The sequence below is a fragment of the Nicotiana tabacum genome, chromosome 1 (assembly GCF_000715075.1).
Source record: "Nicotiana tabacum cultivar K326 chromosome 1, ASM71507v2, whole genome shotgun sequence".
In the NCBI taxonomy this organism is placed as follows: Eukaryota; Viridiplantae; Streptophyta; class Magnoliopsida; order Solanales; family Solanaceae; genus Nicotiana; species Nicotiana tabacum.
In genome coordinates this window covers 220,936,554-220,953,552 of record NC_134080.1, presented here as the reverse complement: position 1 = coordinate 220,953,552, position 16,999 = coordinate 220,936,554, and the positions used below count along the sequence as shown (strand labels likewise).

At 37.9% G+C, this 16,999-nt stretch overlaps 2 protein-coding genes across 2 annotated transcripts; both read right to left on the bottom strand.

Annotated features, from left to right (window-relative positions):
• Positions 1–1,813: 1,813 nt before the first annotated feature.
• Positions 1,814–2,476, bottom strand: LOC107831825 (uncharacterized). The gene has a single exon (XM_016659619.2). It carries the CDS (start codon positions 2,474–2,476, stop codon positions 1,814–1,816), a length of 663 nt encoding a protein of 220 aa, XP_016515105.2.
• A 5,592-nt stretch (positions 2,477–8,068) lies between these two features.
• LOC107831830 (putative sugar phosphate/phosphate translocator At3g14410) lies at positions 8,069–13,702 on the bottom strand. Its single transcript, XM_016659624.2, has 7 exons — positions 13,439–13,702; positions 11,165–11,272; positions 11,065–11,099; positions 10,217–10,329; positions 9,730–9,991; positions 9,355–9,623; positions 8,069–8,728 (listed from the first exon to the last, which is right to left on the bottom strand). The coding sequence occupies exons 1-7, from the start codon at positions 13,538–13,540 to the stop codon at positions 8,610–8,612; spliced, it is 1,008 nt and encodes a 335-aa protein (XP_016515110.1). The 5' UTR covers positions 13,541–13,702; the 3' UTR covers positions 8,069–8,609.
• Positions 13,703–16,999: the final 3,297 nt, after the last annotated feature.

The following is a 16,999-nucleotide window of genomic DNA, read 5'->3' as shown; positions in this document are numbered from 1 at the left end:
GTTCGAACCTGGGTATGTAAGAAGATATTAGAGGGAACACTACCTCTTTAATTAGTCTTAATTGAGACGCCAAAGCTAATTGCATGGGCAAAGAAGTGTATGCAAAGGGAAAGTGTCTCCAAATGTATTGATGAACCCCTTGAGGTTTACGACTTTGCTTTGAAAATTAGAAAGAAATATGGAATAGAGTAGACGATTCTTGGGTGAAATATGTAATGTCTTAAATGCCCAAAAACGAGTAACGGTCATAGAGAGGCGATGACTGTTGTTCCTTAGGTCATTTTTTATGGGTCGGCAAAATTTTAGGCGATCTGAGTCCAGTCGCCCGGGCTCATGCAGATGGTATGGGCTATATCACACAAAAATCTGAGACAACAACAACAACAATAAACCCAGTAGTTTCCCACAAGTGGGGTCTGGGAGGGTAAGATGTACTCAGCCTTACCCCTACCCCTAGAAGGGCATAGAGGATGTTCCCGATAGACCTTCTGCTAGAAAACGACTGAAAAAGAAAAGATAATTGCAACAAGTAAGAATAACATCAATATGAAATAAGATCGAATCCAAGAATGCAGTCAAACTCTAGGTCTTCATCTAGCGAACTGAGTAAGACAAAGCGAACCGCTCGACTAACTGCGAACCTTCTACCCTAATCTTTGACCTCCACACCCTCCTGTCTAGGGCCATCTCCTCAGTCAGCTCCAGCTGCGCCATGTCCTACCTAATAACATCTCCCTAAAACTTCTTAGGCCTACCTCTACCTCTCCTGCTTCCCACCGAGGCTAACTGCTCGCACTTTCTAACTGAAGCTTCTACACATCTCCTCTTAACATGCCTGAACCATCTCAACCTCACCTCTTACATCTTATCCTCCATAGGGGCCACTCCTAACTTTTCCCGTATAACTTCATTGATAATCTTATCCAACTAGGTATGCCCATACATCTACCTCAACATCCCCATCTCAGCTATTTTTAGCTTCTAGGTATGAGAGTTCTTAAATAGCCAACACTCTACTCCATACAATATAGTCGGTCTAAATACCACCTTGTAGAACTTACCGTTAAATTTTAGCGGCACATTCTTATCACATAAGACACCGGAAGCGAGCCTCCACTTCATCCATCCTGCTCCGATACGATGCGTGACATCTTTATCAATCTCCCCATTACCTTATATTATAGATCCAAGATACTTGAAACTACCTCTCTTGGGGATAACTTGCGTATCAAGCCTCACCTCCACATCTCCTTCCTGGTACCGTTGCTGAACTTGCACTCCAAGTATTCCGTCTTGGTTTTACTCAACTTGAAACCCTTAGACTCTAGGTCTGGCTCCAAACCTCCAGCCTTTCGCTAACACCACCCTGTGTCTCGTCAATTAAAACTATGTCATCAGCAAATAACCTCATCTTAAATGTATCTCGTCAAAGCGTCCATCGACAAGGAAAATAGGAATAGACTTAGAGATAATCCCTAGTGCAACCCCTCATAGCCGAAAAGTGTTCTGAGTCTCCTCCCGCTGCCCAAACCCGAGTCTTAGCTTCATCATACATGTCCATAATTACTTTAATCTAGGCTACTGGGACTCCTTTAGCCTCCAAGCATCGCCAGAGCACCTCTCTTGGTACTTTGTCATATGCTTTCTCTAGGCCAATGAACACCATGTGCAAGTCTTTCTTCATCTCCCTATACTGTTTCACTAATCTCCTTACAATATAAATTGCTTCCATAGCCGAACGCCCCGACATGAAACCGAACTGGTTCTCAAAAATGGACACACTGGTCCTCACTATCACTTCAACTACCCTTTCCTAAACTTTCATAATATGGCTTAGCAGCTTAATCCCCTTATAATTATTGCAACTTTGGATATCGCCCTTGTTTTTATATAGAGGAATCATCGTACTCCACCTCCATTCAACGGCCATATTCTTCGTCCTAAAAATGATGTTGAATAGCCTACTAAGCCACTCTAAACCTGCCCTACCCACATTCTTCCAAAATTTCACAGGTATTTCATCTGGCCTAGTAGCTCTACCCCTGTGCATCTTACACATAGGCCCCCTGACCTCCTCTACTCTTATGCGCCTACAATACCTGAAATTCTGGTGCATCTCGGAGTGCTCCAAGTTGCCCAGCATAATGTCCCTATCACCCTCTTCGTTCAGGAATTTGGGTAAATATGTCTGCCATCTTCGTCTAATATGATCCTCTTCCATCAAAACTCTACCTTCCTCATCTTTGATACACTTAACTTGATCCAGATCATGTGTCTTCCTCTCTCTCACCTTGGCTTGCCTGTATAGCTTCTTGTCCCCGCCTTTGGCCCCAAGTTCTTCATACAAAAGCCCAAACACTGCAGTATTAGCCGCTGTAACTGCTAACTTTGCCTCTTTCTTAGCCCTCCTATACCCTTCCTTGTTCATTATCTTCGCCTCCTCGTCCATTCTCTCTATAAGCGTCAAGTATGCCATTTTCTTGGCTTCCACTTTCTCTTGTACCTCCTTACTCCGCCACTAGTCACCTTTGTGGTTGCTAGAGAAACTCTTCGAGACCCCTAACACTTCTCTCGCAGCTACTCTAATTCACTCCGCTGTCGTGGTCCACATATAGCTCGCGTCCTCACTGCTCCTCCAGGATCCCATAGCCAACAACTCCCCCCAACTTCTGCGCTTTGTCACTAGTCAAAGCATCCAACCTGATCATGGGTTGACCATACACGTCCCTCGAAACTCCTCTTCCTCGCGATCTTTAAGTCTATCACCAATAATCTATTCTGAGTCGTGAGATTCTCGCTTGGTATAACCTTGTAATCCATGCACAGACTCTTATCGCATTTTCGGAGGAGTAGATAATCAATTTGAGTCTTGGCCAATGAACTTTAGAATGTAACCAAGTGCTCCTCCCTTTTCGAAAAACACAAGTTGGCAATTACCAGATCAAAGGCTTTAGCACAGTCCAACAACGAAGTATCTCCTCTGTTCCTAACTCCAAAGCCGAAGCTGCCATGCACACCGTCATACCCCCAGATGTCGCCCCAATGTGACCATTGAAGTCACCTCATATGAATAACTTCTCGGTGAGCGGAATGCCATGAACCAACCCGTCAAATTCTTCCTAAAAGCGCCTCTTATTCTCCTCGTCCAAACCCACTTGACGCGCGTAAGCACTAATCAAATTTAAAGTAGACCCTCCCACAACTAGCTTAATAGCCATCAACCTGTCGTTCACCATCCTAACTTCTACCACTAGCTTCCTAAGATCCTTGTCAACCAAGAAACCCCATTATTACCCCTCACGGGTCCTAAGACCCACAATTTAAACCCATCAACATCTCGGGTCTTCGAACCCACCCATTTGAGAATCGAGTGAAATTCAAGTTTTATGGCCCTAAAAGGCCAAAAAACGAGGAACGGTCGTGGCGAGGTGATGACTACTGCTCCTTAGGTTATGTTTGATGGGCCGGAAAAATTTTAGGTGATCTGAGTCTAGTCGCCCAGGCCCATGCAGATGGTGTGGGCTAATGGTACACGAAAATACGAAAATCGGGCGAAATTCTAATTTTATGGTCTTAAAACGTCAAAAAACAAATAACGCTCATGGCGAGACAATAACTATTATTCTTTAGGTTATTTTTGATGGGCCGCCAAAATTTTAGGCGATTCGGGTCCGGCCGCCCTGGGTCATGCAGATTACGTGGGCTATACCACTCGAAAATCTGGCATTCGGGCAAAATTTTGTTTTATGACCCTAAAAAGGCAAAAAACGTGGAACGGTCATGGAAAGGCGATGACTATTATTTCTTAGGTCATTTTTGATGGGCCAGCAAAATTTTAGGCTATCCGGGTGTGGTCACCCAAGCCCATGCAGATGGCGTGAGTTATACCACACGAAAATTTAGGAATCAGACGGAATTAAAGTTTTATGTCCCTAAAATGCCAAAACAATAAGGAATGGTCATGGAGAGGCAATGAATATTATCCCTTGGGTCATTTTTTATGGGCCGGCAAAATTTTAGGTGATTGAGGTCTGATCTCCCGGGCCAATGCAGATGGTGTGGACCATATCACATAAATATCAGGGCACCGGACAGAATTCTAGTTTTATGGCCCTAAAATGCCAAAAAAATTAGTAACGATCATGGAGAGGTGATAACTATTTTTTCTTAGGTCATTTTTTATGAGCCGGCTAAATTTTAGGCGATCTAGGTCCGTCTCCCGGACCCATGTAGATGGCGTGGGCTATAACACATGAAAATCTAGAAATCGGGCGAAATTCTAGTTTTATGGCACTAAAATGCGAAAAAATGATGAACAATCATAGTGAGGCTATGACTATTGTTCCTTAGGTCATTTTTTATGGGTCGATAAATTTTTGGTGATCCAAGTTCGATCATCTAATACACGAAAATCTGGGAATTGGGCGGAATTTCGGTTTTATGGCCCTAAAATACCAAAAAATGAGTAACGGTCATGGCGAGGTGATGACTATTGTTCCTAAGGTCATTTTTGATGGGCTGACAAAATTTTAGGCGATCCGAAGCTGGTTGCCCAGCCCATACAGATGTTGTAAGCTATAGCACACGAAAATTTGAGAATCAGATGGAATTAAAGTTTTATTTCCCGAAAACGCCAAAAAACTAGAACGGTCATGGTGAGGCTATGATATTGTTCCATAGGTCATTTTTTATGGGATGACAAAATTTAAGGTGATCCAGATCCGGTCTCCTGGGCCCATGTAGATGAGCTCGGCTATAGTACACGTAAATTTGGAAATAAGGCAAAGTTCTAGTTTTATGGACCTAAAACGCCAAAAAATGAGGAACGGTGAAGGCGAGTAGACGGCTATTGTTCCTAAGGTCATTTTTGATGTGCCGGCGAAATTATAGGCGATCTGGGTCTGGTCATCTGGGCCCATGAAGATAGCGTGTGCCATAAGGAACGGTCATGGCGAGGCGATGACTTTTGTTCCTTAGGTCGTTTTTGATGGACCAATAACATTTTAGGAGATCCAGATCTGGTCGCCCGGGCCATGCAGATGGCGTGGGCAATAACACACAAAAATCTAAAAATCGGGCAGATTTAAAGTTTTATAGCCCTAAAATACCAAAAAAGGAGCGGTCATGCCGAAACGATGACTATTATTCTTTAGGTCATTTTTGGCAGGCCGGCAAAATTTTAGGCAATCCGGGTCTGGTCCCCCGGCCCATACAAATGGCGTGGGCTATATCACATAAAAATTTGGGAATCGGGCAAAATTTCAGTTTTATGGCCCTAAGACGCCAAAAATGAGTAACGGCCATGGAGAGGCGTGACTATTTGTCCTTAGGTTGTTTTTAATGGGCCGGCTAAAATTTAGGCGATGCAGGTCTGTTGCCGGGGCCCATGTAGATGTCGTGGGCTATAGCACACGAAAATATAGGAATCGGGTGAAATTCTAGTTTTATGGCACTAAGACGCCAAAAAATGATGAACGGTCATGACGACGATGACTATTGTTCCTTAGGTCGTTTTTTATGGGCTGGCAAAATTTTAGGCGATCCGGGTTCGGTCGCCCGAACCTATGCAGATGGCGTGACCCAAAAAGCGGGTACACGAAAATCTAAGAATCGGTTGGGGCATTTGCATCTATACTCTCTTTTTGGGTCATGTTTTAACTTATACCCGCTTTACAAAAAAAATTACAAACGTACCCACTTTTCGCGTAACTTCAGGCATACGGGCCTGAAGTAGCAAAGACAATCACACAAACTTCAGCATTCTAGTAGATGGGCCTAAAGTAGCAAAAATTGTTGAACCAAGTGTTGGCTGAAGTTTTTGTTTTTAATTGTTGAACTTAAGCATTCTAGTAGGTGAAGTTTTGTTCTCTATTTGCTGAACTTCAACATGTTTTAGATGAAGTTTTGTTCTATATTTGCTGAACTTCAGCATGTTTTAGCTGAATCTTTGTTATGTTTGTGATGAACTTTAGGGCTGAAGTTTGTTTTGTATTTGCTGAACTTCAGCATTCTTAGAGCTGAAGTTCTAAAACAACAATGACAAGTTGTCATTAAGATCCAGTTCCTATAATGGAATTATCAGTAAATTTGAAAAGCAATACCCCTATAAAACAAAACCATTAGTAAAAGTAACATCTTCACCTAATGCATAGGGAATCAAGAGGATATCTTTGGATTCGGAAGGTACTTCCCCTCTGGAATTTTCTCTACCGACACTGTGTCGGACACTTGGTATACCCATGGTCCCTGGTCATTTTCTATTCTCTCGACTGGTACAATGGTACTGCTGCCAGCATTTAAACTTTCTTCCCCATGCACAACTATTTCTTGATGATCCTATTCAAACTTGACAGCCTGATGTAGTGTTGACGGGACTGCTTTAGCAGCATGGATCCATGGTCGACCCAACAACAAGTTGTAAGAAACAGTTATGTCCAACACTTGAAATTCCATTGTGAATTCAACCGGCCCTATTGTTAGTTCCAACACTATGTCGCCAAATGAATCTCTGCTTCCACCGTCAAACCCCCGTACGCAGATACTATTCTTCTGGATCCTCTCCTCTTTAATTTTTAATTTGCTTAAAGTGGAGAGAGGACAGATGTTTGCACTTGACCCATTGTCAACCAATACCCGGGTTACTACGGAGTTTTCACATTTATGTTTCAGTGGCAATTAAAATTAGAATTTCCGAACTGGACGATCTAGAAGCTAATTTTTAGTTGTAAAGAGCTAAAATAGCAAATATAAGTTAGGCTAGACCACATAACAATATCTCAATCTTCAACATTCAGAAAATGAAGGAGGAGGTGAAAGAGGCCTGAAGTTGTTTAAACAGTGGGTACAAGTTAAAATTTTTTTAAAAAGTGAGTATAAATTAAATGGGGATGACCAAATAGGGTGTCGACCGCATTCAGCTATTGCGATTTATAAGTCCAATCTTGCGATTTACATGCCTTCTTTAAAATTAGATTTAAACTAAATCATATAAAATAATATGGACGTAGTAGAACTTTGCGTGAACTACCACGGATTCAGGCACATCCACCTCGGCGAGAGAGAACAGCGACAACAATTACGGCTAAATGACCGAAGGAACTTAAAGTGCCAACGCGATTTATAAGTCGCAAATCCCAATTGCGATTTATAAGTCTCTTAAGACAATTGCGTATGAGTCGCTATGTAAATTCATCATAGCTGTTTTTATTCCTATTCCAGTAAAGGGATTTACGTACTTCGGATCTAGGCTTTTGTCATTTGGATTTTCGGCCAGTAAGTGAGGATTTTGTTTTGAATTTTTTACCATATATATATAGTTCCAGCGGTACCACCGGGGTTTGGGGGAGGGGTGGGTTAGCTGATAAAGACCTAGCCTTTTGCAGGGGCGGATCTAGAGCAAAGGTTACGGTTCCCGTGAACCCAGTAACTTTTGCATAGACTCTGTATTTGTATTAAAAAATTTATTAAAAGTATAAGAATATTTAGCTTGGAACCCAGTTCGTTAGTCTAGTTAACATGTAGATTAATTTGAGATTCTTATAGGAACCCATAAACTTAAAATTCTGGATCCGCCTTTACTTTTGCTGGTTTTGCATCTTAATAATCTGCAAAATTTGATGTTAATGTATCATTTTATGTGATTGCAGTTGCTGTTTGTTCATCAATTCATTGCATGAAATACTTGATCTTGATTGTTAAGGTAGCAGCTACTGATATTGATAGCACGTGTTCTGATAATATGGAGCGTGATGAAGAAAGTGTGCCTGTTGAGAATCTATGGAGCTCCATTCTGATAATATGGAGCGTGATGAAGAAAGTCAGACCTCTCTATAACAATATCCTTATATAACAGCACTTCACTATAAAAGCCAAGTTTTTCCGGAACCACATTTCATGTTCTGTTATGCGTTTTCTATAACAACAATTCGCTATAACATCCGAAAATATCTGAAACAAACAAGGCTGTTATAAAGAGGTTTGACTGTAGTAAAGTAACCAAAGTAAAAGAAACAACAGTAATAAATCTGGAGATAATCACAACATGGATGTCAAGCAAAAACGATTAACCTTACAAAGAAGATTGTCTTAATTAAGAACAACTCAAATTCTCCAACAGATTTACATTTGGAAGCAATTTTAATACAAAATATACAATGCACTGCTGCAATAAATCATCCAGAATCTGTTTTAGCTTATCAACTGTCAGCACTTATGGATTTCTATGTTCAACCAAAAGAATATCCTAGTCCAACCTCTTTATCAAAGAGAGGTGTTTGTCCAACCTTTTTGCATTTAAAAGAAAAGGTCGGATCCTCTACCTTATACGTCACTGTAATTGTTTCTGTTTTTGTGCCCAGATGTCTCGAATTGAAAAGCAGTAGAGAACGTTGCACCCGTAGACGAGTTCCTGACTTGAATATCACCATGTTTGACTGTAGCTTCTTCTAAAACAAACAATACTGAAGCAGTACTCAAATAATGCGTCATTTAAGAATGAACAAAAACCTCCTCCCGAAACAAGAAAGAAAACATAGTGGAATTTGCAGACTTCTCTGCTCCTTTACATTCAAGACCTCAGAATAGACTGCAAGAATGCTCTTCACGTAGATCTACTCATTGGACGTTGAAGATGAAATTAAAGGTAGAGCATCTCGAGACTCATCTGAGATTACTCGGGAAGCTTCCTTTTTCAACTTGTGACTGTTATATGCAGCTACACCTGCAATAGCTGCACAAAAAACAACTTTACTATGTAATGTGCTCAAGAAATAGTACCATCGATGTTTATATTTTTCATCATAGACATAGAACGAACAAGATTAGCATTACTCCAAGTCTAAAAATTAATTTGAGAAAAAAAAAACACAATAAATTCTCAATCAACATAAGTTGTTGCCAGTATTTATCAATACTAGCTTCTCTTCAATGTAATCATCAAGAAAAATAAGGTCATTGCCGAGGTCCATAACCATCACTTTCTACCAGTATACAGGCAGGCTCTAATATAGAAGTTACAATTATATCGCTCCCACCAAATGTCAACATTGGAAAAATTAAAGTAGTTACTCAAGGTCAAATAGAATATAGAAAGATATTTCCCCAGGACTAGCAGCGGGTTCAATACAGCAAAAGTACAGTCCATTAAAAATAGTTACACAAATCCTAAGAGATAAGGCAAACGGATTAATCAGCTACACAGGTACTGAAAACGAGCCAAAGCAAGAAGAAGATGATGATATTTTGCATAACAGCACGTCTTGATAATGTAGAATGAATGTAAGAAAGTGTCCGGAAACAATTTGAATATTTAAGGCACTATGTTTCTTGGATCAGATAAGATAGTACGAAAATTACCAATAGCATAACCACAAAGATTAATAAGTGTCAGCTTCGTATCAACAAAAAGTAGTGCAGATAGCAGTACAACCACCCAATCTTTGACAACTCCAGCGACACGGATGGTCAGGGCACTTGTATGTGAGATCACCAGGAAAACAGAGAGATTCAGGGCAAAGGTACATATGCAATTTAGAGTTAGAACAAGAGGATGAAAGCTCCATGTCAGTTGTTCATCCATCTTTGGCTTCTCCAAAAAGATCCATGGAACTAAAAGGCAAAGAGCGCTGCATGTGTAACAAGAGAGTTCCATTCACATTGCCTTTCTATAACATTAAAACAAAACATAATGTTAAAAAAGGATTCCAGCTTTCATATGATAAATGTACTTGCCTGCATGGGCTAACATAGTACATGACAGATATGGGGTTTAGCTTGAGGCCCTTCCGTTTTACCAGAATCTCCATAAATATAAGTCTCAAAGCTTCTCCAACAACACCTCCCATTTGGTAGATGACACCAACCCAGTTAATGTTTATTTCTCCATAAGAAGCTACTAGTACGCCAAAGCTGATTACAGACATTATGAGAAGCATCCTGCAGCTCATCACTTCGAGTCCAGCTGCAACTCCAAGGATGAAGACAGCTACTGGCACTGCAATGAGACCCAAAAATGTGAAATCAAATTCTGACACAAGTGAACAAAGATTATAGAGTACTTGAGTAGGCCTTCCACCAGCCCAGCGTCTAAGTCTAAACATCTGGCATGAAACATCCTCTGACATTTCATCTATCAGCACATCTCTATAGTGAAGCTTTAAATATCTCTAACATCTTTGAACTACAGAACATAAGACAGCTGGATAACAGAAATACTTACTGATTGCTTTCAACATCTGAGCAAATGAAACAGAAATATAAAGGTAAGCAGTGTTCCCAAGCCAAAGTGTCATAGCAAACATAGCACCAATTGGGATGACCGAACTAATGTATCTGCATATTGAAATCTTAATTAGGCACATTGAATGATAGTCTTCAAAAAGTCTAATGGACAAAAGCTGAAAAGGAAAAAAAATAAGTACAGTAACAAACTATCATCTACTAATGTTGTATGGATTTTGAGCACGAACACAAAAATTATGCTAAAATTGATGAAGTTTCTACTTTATACTAATAGGTGAGGAAGAAAGGTTATTGTTAATTTTTTCTTTATCTTGTTCATAAACGCTGCTTTATTGATAACAATGCAGTGCAACCCCCTTTGGTAAGTTATCCGAACTAATCCATCTTATGCTAAAATAGATATCTGATTTAGCATAATTATAAATATGAGAATTAAAACTATGTGGTGTTTTGTCACATAATGGAGGAACATGCTGGCGGCAACAAATTCCTTTCATCATTTTAGGAATGACAATAAAAATATAGTTTTACTGAAAAGTATATCTGTAACTTGTTTGTGATTAAATGACCAGCTAAATGCTCCCGCCTTGGCTTACGCAGCTACTAAGGCAGGCCAGGCAAAGCAGCGGAAGAGATATCGAAAGCAGACCGAGAAAAGGAAAAGAGAAGGAGACAACAGAAGGCGACTTACTTAGAATTTGGCAGAACAACATCTAACTAAACAAGCTTTCTTTCGTGAAGAAAAGTAATAAAAGATTATAAGGTCCTTGGATATAGAACTCTATCCAAAACATTAAACATGACATTTTTCACAATAGCACTCACATGTCTAGAGTCATTCCTTCCTCAACCTTCATTATCTGCATAGAAATGCCTAAATTAGCTAGTTGCCCAATGAATCAGTAAAAAGGAGAACACCTCTTACCTTGAGGACTTTGGTAAGCACAAAACATAGTACTGAGGAGAAGACCATGTGAAGTAGCGTCAGTGCAAGAGGATACGGGAAATTTATTTCTTTTGACGACAAAACAAACTGCAATGAACAAATTATCACACAACACATGAGCTGAGAAACATCAGACATGTGAACTAGTCTTAAAGGCAACAACCAATAACTGTAGTAAAAAAAAAAAACAAAGCTAGATAAACGCCAAAAATGATGCAATTTCATCTCATTCTCATTTGATTTAAAGGGAAAAAACAAACTGCAGATGATATGAGCTCTTCTATAGATGTACTTCAAAAGAAATTGGGAACATGTCTTTGAAGTCCCCTTTAAATCCAGATGCCTCCAATCAAACAGACCAAAAAAGACTTAAAATATGCATGAACTATCCTATTCCTGTGACCAGACAATGCATTTGGGTCTTAGATATGCAGAGAAGAAACAATAAAGTACATGTTAAACCAGCTAGCGGTTCCTTACATTATTACTTCGAAAATATATTCCTACAAGTAAAACCCATTTGTAAGCACTGGTGCACCTCGAGAGCCTTCTATGAAAAGCTAACCATCATTCAATGCAAAAAAAAAAATCTTATCCTTGTGCCTTTTGAAAATCCTTCTAATAGATCACTGCAACCATTTCAAACTAAGTACCTAAAACCAAACAAATCACAAAACAATAGGATAGTACTGTGCTTCCACAATCTCCAATTTAGTAACATGAGCCCAAAGATATTACAGGAGGAGAAAGGAAAGAAAGGTGAGGTTTCCATCAATAAAGAATAACTTGAACATTGAACTCTAACGTGTGTTTCATGTCGCATCAATGTGGTCTAGTGTCAAATGAAGTTGACATGAAGATTATAAGATAACAGGCTTCGAACATCAGCAACGTCAAGAAAATATAGATTTATTCCCATTGGCGTAAGACCCTAAGTTGTGGGTGAGCAGAGTAACCCCGTACATATAGTGATGGAAGGACGCACGTACCTGGTGGAACGGTGAAGGTGCGCACAAGCTAGCTCGAAAACCAACAAACTACTAAAAGGACAACAATAATAACAACAACAACATACCCAGTGTATTCTCATCGATGGGGTCTGGGGAGGGTAGTGTATACTTAGACCTTACCCCTACCTTGTGAAGGTAGAGAGTCTATGGCTCAAAACTACTAAAAGAGAATAAAATTAAAAAGATAACTTTCTGCTTCATGCTTAAGAAGGACTTTATTTGTTAAATCCTTGAATTTACATATATCCTCTGTAACAGAGAAATAGAGAAAGTTATATACTTATATCTTAGACCAGCTAGAATGCTTCTGCCCCATGAATGTAGACATCGCCGACGGCAGAGCTAGCTAGGAGGAAGAGGGTTCAATTGAATCCTCTATGCTGAAAATTATACTATGTAATAGGATAAAACTATTTTTTCATTATATATAAGGCGTTGAATTCCCTTGAAATAAGGAAAAATTCTAGTAGTAAAGTGTCAAAGGGGATTCAAAGATTGCTTAGGTCACAGGTTCAACTCCCATGTATGACGATCTTAATTACCCTAATATAAAACTTGGCTTCGCTACTGGACACCGCCCTAGAGGTTTTACATTGCTCAGAAACAATATCAAACTTCTCAGTTATGTGCATGTAATTTCTAACTACAACCCATTTCTCACTCTCAAGGATATCGAACCCACAAAGCATTTTCTTTATGATCGAGAAATCCGTCTGGAGCCAACCGTTAAAAACCAACAGCAGCCTTCGAAACACGGGGATAATGGGCTCTCCCTTTATCATTCTCCCTTAAAAAACAGGTTTAGTTCGCATGGCGCAGGGCTCGAGGGCACAAGTACCTCAACTTTCACCACTTGAACTAAGCCCTGGGCAGTGGGGTTCGAACCCACAAAGCATTTAAGCATAGTGAAAGCAACCAATGCAAGCATCAATTAAGTCTCAATCTCAAACTAGTTGGGTCCAGTAAATGAATCCTCTTTTCATAATTACTTCCTCTATTCCAGTTTATATGGCAACATTAGAAAAGTAACTTTCTAAATTTGATAACAATTTAACTTAATCTTCTCATTTAACCTTAACGAGAAGTTTTTATAACTCACATAAATACATATTGATTGTTTTAGACTACAAATTTCAAAAGTGTTCCCCAATATTAGCGAACTACTTTTACGGGGATAATATAAGTAGGAAATATTTAAAGAAATGGGTATATCAATTAGTTGCAAAAAGCATGCTAATGTTACCTTGTTGAAGAAGATCTGACCACTAGAGAGGGCAATATAGAGAAGTATGTATACATAAGTTACGACCCCTTCGCTCATCAATTTTCTCTGCCGATCCGCCATAATTTAGTCAACACGTAGAGTGGTTGTAGTGGGACTTTGGTGTATTTAAACTGTTCGAAGAAATGACAAAGTGAAAGAACGAAGAGGAAGATATTTTGGTAATGGTAGCTGGATCCGTTGCTTGTTTTCCCAGTTTCCAATTGCCCTCCATTGCTGCATTTATTATTAATTAAGTATAATATACTAACGATTTTGTGATAATCACGAGTTTGCGAGGAAAAAAAATGTTAATTATGCGTAAAGGACACACTTAATTAGTAAGCCAAATAGCCAAATAGATAAGCAAGGGATTGTATTGGGAGAAATTAAAAAATAACACAGTTTCAAAAGTAATCGAAATTTAGTCACTTTTTATGTAAAGATAAATTTGAGCGAAAATACTATTCAAAACCCGGAAAATACGCCAGTATATTATGCTGGAGTTCCAACATAAGTATACTTGAACTCCAGCATATTATACTGGAGTTCCAGGATAAGTATGCTGGAACTCCAGCATAATATACGGGAGATTGGATCACTGTTGCTCCAGTCTCCAGTATATTATACTAGAACCAGCAAAAGTATATCGGTCTAGCAAAATATACTAGAGTTCATACACATGTGCACCAAACTCCAGTATATTATGCTGGACCGGTCTCTGTTGCAGCAAAATAGTGGCTATTTTTCATTGACTTGGTAAACGCTGGCTATTTTTGAATGACCAGTCCGAAAACTGGCTATACCATGCTATTTTTACGATTGTATTCCCGGCCATTAATTTTACGTGGAAATGATATCACGTAGCCACTTTTAAGTATGTTATTTAAAATATATTTACAGTTTATAATATTTTTAAAGATTAGTCAACTCGTTCAAATTTCAGGACACAACATCCTAAAGTTTAAATCTCAAATTTCAAACTTCAGGACATTGTTTCCTAAAATTCGAAAATCATGTCCAGAAATTCGAATCTTATGTCCTGAATTTTAAATTAGTATTTCAGAAGTTCAAGACACTTAAGTCATGAATTTCAAATTAGCAGCTCAAAAATTCATAATAGTTAGTATTAAAGTTTGCGTGAATTGTATAATTTTTTAAATTCATTATAAATTGTGGATATATTTTAGACAGATGGCTTAAAATGACTACCGGTGCACTTCGCCCTAATTTTACAAGGTTTAATTCAGATATTTAACATGTGCAAAACTCTACTTTAAACCTTTCTAGCATTAAAACAATATGGCTAAACTTGGCAAAATGTGTGAATACAATTCCGTTTACTTGATTTTCTTTTCCTCCTTCAAATATAAGGAAATTACTGGTTATGTCCGTTTATAAGTAGTTTATTATAAAAATTAGTCAATTCATTAAATATTACTAATATTAGCCAAGTGTTATTAATATTGGCCAATTAGCTATTTGTAGCCAAAAAGATCAAAATTTTGCTTTCTTTTGAGTGAGTATTATTATAATAAATTTTTAAGTTAAGGAGTTTGAATCTTAGTTTTGGGATGATTTGGTGGAGTTTAGGTTGTTTGAATTGAAAATTCGAAGTAGAACATGAAACATGAAAAAATGATATGTGTATCACACTGTATATCATTTGTGAATAACATGTGTATAATATTTGTATCAAATGCATATCACATGTATACATGTGTGTGTGATACATGTGTCGCAAAACAATATTTTGAACTCGATTTTAACTACGAATTTTTATACCAAATCAGTACAAATCACCTCCAATCTTTCTCAAAATTTGTATATTGACTCATCTATATGCTTTCAATTAATTTCAACTATACCATTGAAAACGGTTCTTTTTTGCTTAGGTTTTTGAAATTTTGTATATATATTTTTTTGTATCACCTTTTTGGCTACCTCGCCCATGAAATTTTCTTTCCGTCTTGCATCTAATGTTGTTGATCACGCTTAAAAATATGGGAGGAGATCTTTGCGTGTGATTCTTAGAGAGAAAGAACCTTATTTATTTGGCAGTTTTAATAAGTCTATAATTAGTGGCTTGAGGTTGGTAAGTTGGAACTTATTTGAAATATTTATGTAAGATTTACTCAAATATACATAAGTAAAGTTAGTTCCTTAAGTTGCACAATAGGCAATAATGGAAATTAAAATTGGTAGCCGCTTTCAAGTATGTACATATAATTGTGCATTATCAATCCTTTTAATATATAACTTCCAATTAGGGGTATTCATGGTTCGGTTTGGATCGGTTTTTCCCTAAAAAGAAACCAAACCAAGTAAGTCGGTTTTTCAAATATTAGAACCAAACCAAACCAATTAAATCGGTTTTTTCTTGATTCGGTTTATGTCGGGTTTTGTCGGTTTTTCGGTTTTTTCGGTTATTTGTCAGTTTTTTCTTAAATATAAGATATACACTACCAAACACATATTCCGCCGATCATATTTTCAACGTAACACTATCAAATCAATTGCCCTTTGAGAAATCGATTATTTACCAAGATATATTGATGATAATTTAATCAAATAGTGATGAATAATTTAAGGACTCAATTAAAAATATATTATTTTTAATACGAAAAAGATTCTTACACTTAACAAAAGAAAACTACCAATCAAACTAGAATGTAATGATAAAGAACTATACTAAAAGTGCAAACTATTAATATTTACCATAAATTTTTTAAAACTTTGTATAAAAATATACATATATATAAGGGGAAAATGCATAAGTAACCCCCCTTGACCTATACCCGGATTCCCAACTACACACTTTTTCTTTGCGGGAATCCTATTACCCCCCTAAACTTATTTTAAATGGAATTATTTGCACCCTTAACGTTGCCAACCAAACTCTTGGCAAGTGGTGAGCTACACGCGCCCCCACATGTATTTTTAGTACTTTGTTTATTCTTTCTTCTTTTTCTTTTCCTTTTTTCTTATTTCTTATTATTCTCATTTTTTTTGGTTATTTCATCCTCTTTCTTTTGGTCACCAGAGGCATAAAATGGTGGTCGTCAGAATTTCACAAACACCATTTTTTTCGGCGAATTTTTTTTTCCGGCGACAGATTTTTATCTCGATCTAAGTGTGTTTTATTTTATATATATATAAATTTTTCTTGAAAATGTAATTTATGAGTGGGAGGAAGAGCAAAAGAAATAAAAACGAATATAAGTTGAGAAAACGTTTTTCAGTTAAAATTTCAATACGTTATTTTTTTTCCGGTGTGGGAAGGTTTTCCGATGATGAATTCCCCCCCCCAAATCTGAGTGTATTTTGCTTTGCTTATGTATAGATCTTTTTGAGAGTTTAATTTGTGTGTGTAAAGAAAAAATGGATGAAAAACGGTTCGACAAAGTCGCCGGTGAATGAATATCCGCCGGAACTAGAGAAGAAACGAAAAAAAAAGTAAAAGAAAAAAGACAAAGAAAAAGGAAAAGGAAAAAAAAGTAAGAAAAAATGGTAAAAAGAATAAAAAATAATCTGAAAATCATT

Coding starts and splice junctions, on each gene's coding strand:
- LOC107831825 (XM_016659619.2), bottom strand. CDS start 2,476: ATGGCATACTTGACGCTTATAGAGAGAATGGACGAGGAGGCGAAGATA.
- LOC107831830 (XM_016659624.2), bottom strand. CDS start 13,540: ATGGCGGATCGGCAGAGAAAATTGATGAGCGAAGGGGTCGTAACTTAT. Junction 9,992..10,216: donor TCAGATGTTGAAAGCAATCA/GTAAGTATTTCT, acceptor GTCTCATTGCAG/TGCCAGTAGCTGTCTTCATC. Junction 8,729..9,354: donor TCTTTGTGGTTATGCTATTG/GTAATTTTCGTA, acceptor TTTTTTGTGCAG/CTATTGCAGGTGTAGCTGCA.